General features: G+C 25.4%; 1 protein-coding gene across 1 annotated transcript; it reads left to right on the top strand.

Annotated features, from left to right (window-relative positions):
• The first annotated feature begins 665 nt into the window (after window positions 1–665).
• Window positions 666–2768, top strand: LOC136086056 (zinc finger MYM-type protein 1-like). The gene has a single exon (XM_065808323.1). It carries the CDS (start codon window positions 666–668, stop codon window positions 2766–2768), a length of 2103 nt encoding a protein of 700 aa, XP_065664395.1.
• Window positions 2769–6227: the final 3459 nt, after the last annotated feature.

The following is a 6227-nucleotide window of genomic DNA, read 5'->3' as shown; positions in this document are numbered from 1 at the left end:
ACCACTGGTAGTACTGTTGCATTTCATAATATAGCTTCAATAATTGCTACTTCCAAAAAGGCACTAATTTAAAAAAAAATACAAAGTTTAGATTATTTAAAAATGTTGGACATTTACCATTGCCATGGAAATAAAAAAATCAGAGTATTTTATTGAAATGTTTTTTTTTTTTTTTTGAAGGGGGGAGGGGGAATAAAGCTAAAGTCAAAGAACTAAAACTATATAAATATTTATGTATGCTTACAAACAGATATTAAGTTTTTATCTTTAATTACATAAAATTGTTAAAGCATGTAAAGACAATGTAAATAATCTTAAGAAGTTTACTATTATTTATGACTGACATTCTAAATGTTGTATTTAAGAATTATGGATTTAATTAACTAAAATATATGTTGTATTATGAAAAGATTCTTTAAAAAATTTTTTATGTTGTAAAAGTATCTTTATTGTTTTTGTTGAACCTTTCGTCATCAGAGAGTCAAATGTGTATGTAATGTTACATTCTTTATTATTTTATCGATTATTAATTAAGATTAAGAGTCCTTCTTGACTGAACTACTGTTGATAAAATTTTGAATCATGCCAAGGTCATATTCTAGTTACAATATAGTTTAAAGTTATCTTATTACAATAATTTAGGTTCATTAATAAGATAATTTAACATGAACAAAATTGATAGTTTATTGGCTAAACGTTTCTCGTCATTGGGTCTTCAAGAAAAACTAGAAATCAAAAATCTTGAAGCGTACCAACCAAAAGGTGTTTGTATAACTCAAGTTGATGGTAAAAAAACACGAACATTTTGTGTATCATGGTTTGAAAAAAAATCATGGTTAAGTGTTAGTGATGAAAAAAATTCGTTGTTTTGTTTTTATTGTGTTTTGTTTGGTGGCAAGAGCTTGTGGGCAGAAAATGGCTGTAAAGATATGAAACATCTTTCTGAGCGAATACAAAAATACGAATCCAGTAAAACACATATAAGTAATTCGTTGCAGTTTCAAATGCTCGGAAAGACAAACATTTTATCGACAATTGATGCTGGATACAGTCTTAGCATAAAAAAACATAATGAATTAGTTGACAAAAACAGACATACATTATCGAGGGTTATAGATTGTATAAAATTTTGTGGTGTACACGAATTGCCCTTAAGAGGACATAACGAAACTATTGACTCAAAAAATCGAGGGGTATTTTTAGATATGGTTTCATACACAGCTACATTGGATAGTGCGTTTAGCGATCATCTTAAAGATTCAAAAATAACAAAAAATACTTCGAAAACAAACCAAAATGAGATTCTAGAATGTATGTATAAAGTATACATAGAAGAAATGAAACGTGAGATAGATAAAGCAAGATTTGTTTCCTTGCAAGCAGATGAAACAACTGATGTATCTTGTCGTTCTCAGTTCGTCATTATTTTGCGTTATTTAAAAGGTTATCAACCAGTTGAAAGATTTATAGCATATATTGATGTTCAGGATAGAACTGCTATGGGTCTTACAAATGTATTAAAAGAAGAATTAAATTGTTTTGGTCTGAAGGAAAAATTAATTGCACAGGCTTATGATGGTGCAGCAGTTATGAGCGGATTAAGGAATGGAGTCCAAAGTCTAATGAAAGAAGTTTACCCAAATGCCCATTATGTTCACTGCTATGCACACCAATTGAGTTTAGTTTTGAAAAAAGTTTGTTCGTCGAATAAGCGAGTAAGAACATTTTTTTCTACTTTAAGTGGATTTGGCGTGTTCTTTACATCCTCGCCAAAACGAAATGATTTACTTCGCGAAATTACTTTTAAACAGATACCAAGAGTTTGCGAAACACGATGGAATTTTCGTTCAAAAATAGTTACTTGCATAAAAGAAAACAAAACAAAGATTGGGGAATGTTTTGATAAAATTATAAACGATGAAGGATGTGATGATACAAGCGTGTGGCAATCTGTTGGGTTCAAAAAATGTTTGGAAGATTTAGAGTTCAACTTTTTTTTATCTTTTTTTTATTCAATTTTAAAACATGTTGATGTACTTTACAATATATTGCAATCAAGTAACAGCAACACTATTACAATCAAGAAGGCTTTTGAAAAATTTGAGTTATCTATAAATTTTGTGCGAAATAGCATCACTGATAATGTTTCTGGATCGATTCTTAACGATTGCGAAGAAATGCATGAAAACCGAATGAAACGAAAAACATCAATCGAACTACTAATAGAAGATGCTAAAGATGCTTGTGATAAAGTTATTTACGAAATTAGCGACAGGTTTAGAAGCATTGAAATATTTAAATCATTTTCAATTTTGGATCCGAAAAATTTCAAATTTATTAGACAACATTTTCCTCGGAATCATATAAAAAATATTCTAACAAACTATCCCATGCTGAGTGAAGTTAAGTTGATGTCCGAACTAACCGTTTTATATGAAAATGCTGTTTTTAGTGATATTGGCACCATTAATGCCCTATCCCAGTTTATGCTTGAAAATAACTTGATTGAAACATTTTCTGAAGTATCGAAGTTGATAGAGATTGTTTTAGTCACACCTGTGTCTACAGCCGATGCTGAACGGTGTTTTAGTACTTTAAAAAGAATTAAGACACTTTTGAGAAATTCCACAGGTCAAGATCGGTTGAATGCATTAGCTGTACTATCAATACATAAAGATTATTTACAGGATATTGATCAGTTTAATCAAAAAGTAATTGAAATGTTTTCTCTTATGAAACAGAGAAGAGCAGAATATTTATATAAATAATATGCTTAAATCATTGTTTTTAACATCATTCTTTATTTCAAAATATATTATACCTTTATGAAAATTATAGTGTTACGTAGGTTTAAAAGATTCAATGCCATTAAATACTTATGCTTTATTTTGGGAGTATGCTAGCGCTTAACTCTCTCAACCAATCAAAAAACGCTAGCGACCAAAAAATTCCTCATAAACACCTAAGTATAAGTTACGCTGAAAGTGAGTCGTTGCGATATTTTTTGGTTAATATTTGCTGGCCCCACCAAAGTTTATTGTCACCGGCCGCCACTGTATATATATATATATATATATATATATATATATATATACATATATATATATATATATATATATATATATATATATATATATATATATATATATATATATATATATATATATATATATATATATATATATATATATATTTATATATATATATATATTATATATATATTTATATATATATATATATATATATATATATATATATATATATATATATATATATGTATATATATGTATATATATATATATCTATATATATATATATATGTGTGTATATATGTTTATATAGATATATATATATATATATATATATATATATATATATATATATATATATACATATATATATATATATATATATATATATATATATATATATATATTTATATATATATATATATAAATATAAATGTATGTAATTATAGATATATAAATATGTATATATATGTAATTATAGATATATAAATATATATATATATATATATATATTTATACGTATATATATATATATATATATATATATATATATATATATATATATATATATATATATATATATATATATGTAAATAAATATATATATATATATTTTTGCATATATATATATGTATATATATATATATATATATATATATATATATACATATATATATATTTAAATAGAAAGATATGTATATATATAAACATATATATACTTATATATATATAATATATATATATATATATATTCATGCATATGTAGTCATATACATATGTAGATATATACATATATATATATATATATATATATATATATATATATATATATATATATATATATATATATATATATATATATATATGTATATATACATATATATATATATATATATATATATATATATATATATATATATATAAATAGATATTTATAAATGTATATATATATATATATATATATATATATATCGATATATATATATATAAATATATATATATATATATATATATATATGTATATATACATATATATATATATATATATATATATATATATATATATATATATATATATATATATATATATATATATATATATATGTATATATATATATACGTATGTATATATATATATATATACTATTATTATTATTATTATTATTATTATTTTTCAATGATCAAATACAAATACAATAATCTATTTGCTATTGTTTCGCAGTGGAAGCTATTAAAGTTCCACCACTTATTTGGAACACATCAGGCCGTTGTAGTTTTGAGAGAAGAGAAGAGATATTTTACATAAGTTCTAGAGAGTGCAAGGTAAATTACCATATTCGGACAGGTGTCCAGTATTGAGAAGTGAATTTCAGAGCGGGAATATGATTCAGTGTCCAGTTCTGTGTACGGTAAGTGTCCTTCAAGTGTTCTGTACGTTGTTTTTATTATTGTGTTTTGACGTTTCTAGGGTGATTATTTAGTAGACGTTACCGGAAAATAAATGCGTTACACTTAATAGTTAATTGTTATAGTGGAAATATTCATTTTTTCTGGAGACCTTAAGTTATGGTTACTCTATATTTTACTTTATAGTTTATAGTTAATATCGTTTTAACCTATTTTTTATTCTAGTTTAAGTTTTAAAAATAATATAAATTTATTTATTTATAATTAACTCCGTTTTAGTGGAAATATTTGTTTCTCCTAATTTTAGGTTATAATTAATGCCGGTTTAGTGGGAATGTTCGTGTATTTTAGTTTATAATTTATACCACTTTAGTTCAAGTATTAGTTTTCCTTAATTTTTAATTTATGTTGTTCCGTTATAGTTTTTTCCGTTATAGAATTTTCCCTTATAGTTGAAAGATTTGTATTCCAAATTTTGCTATTGTTTCGCAGTGGAAGCTATTAAAGTTCCACCACTTATTTGGAACACTTCAGGCCGTTCTAGTTCTGAGGAAAGAGAGGAGATGTTTTACATAAGTGCTAGAGAGTGCAAGCATTCGTTTTTTTAATTTTTAGTATATAATTATTACCGTTTTGGTGGAAATATTTGTTTTTTCACTTTTTAGTTTAAAATTATATTAAAATTATTTTTAGTTTATAATAATTTGTAATTACTCTCGTTTTTATAAGAGACATTTGTTACCCGCCAGTTTTTAGTTTATAAATAATACCGTTTTAGTAGGAGTATTTGTTTTTTCAATTTTTGGTTTATAATTAGTTCCGTTTTGGTGGAAATATTCGTTTTTTCAATTTTTTGTTTATAGTTTAAAATTATTATTGTTTTAGTGGAAATGTGAGTGTTCCTATTTTAGTGGAAATATGGGTGTTCCTAGTGTGATTCTTGATACTTTTTGTTTCAGTCAGGGAAGATATATTATTATGTAGTTATTAGCGGGGATTCTAAAAGATAGGGCTATGAGGTCTAAGAACTAGTGGCCCCCTCACGGGATGATGTGAGGGGTCTATATCTCTTTCAAGTCGGGGTGGTTCAAATCGTGGTCATGTGATGAATATTGGTTAGTCCAATCAATTCGTATTATTTTTTATGGGGGGATGTATGTGTATCTACAATATTATATGTACAGTATACAGTACACGTTCGATACGCGCGATACGAGGGATATATGCGTATCTATAATATTATACATATAAAATATAGAACATATAATATATGTTCGATCCGCGTGATACGAGGGATTTGGGTGTATCTAGAATTTTATATATATAGAACATAATATGTTTGATACGCGTGATACGAGGGATATAGGTGTATCTAAAATACTATATATACACATACGCATACACACATATATACATGCACATACAGGGATATAGGTGTATCTAAAATACCATATATACATTACATACATATATACATTACATACATATACACATATATTATGTAATATATGTTCCATACACATGCTAAGAGTAATAATGGTGTAGCTTGAGTAATAATGGTGGTTATTATACCAGTATAATAAATAATAATAAAACAATAGTGGTACAAATAAAAAATATTTTAGTCAGACATTAGTCAAATAATAGTCGTATTCAAACATTAGTAAAATAATAGTAACATTAAAATGTATATATCAGGTATGGTGTTGCGCGCGCGGAGTTCGGGGTTGAGGTCATCACAGTGATCGAAAGTTGTGGAACGTGACAAACCTTCATCTCATCAGGGCCATG

This window comes from Hydra vulgaris, chromosome 10, assembly GCF_038396675.1.
Source record: "Hydra vulgaris chromosome 10, alternate assembly HydraT2T_AEP".
NCBI lineage: Eukaryota > Metazoa > Cnidaria > Hydrozoa > Anthoathecata > Hydridae > Hydra > Hydra vulgaris.
Note: the sequence above shows the minus strand (reverse complement) of the source record. Positions and strands in the feature narration are given on the sequence as shown.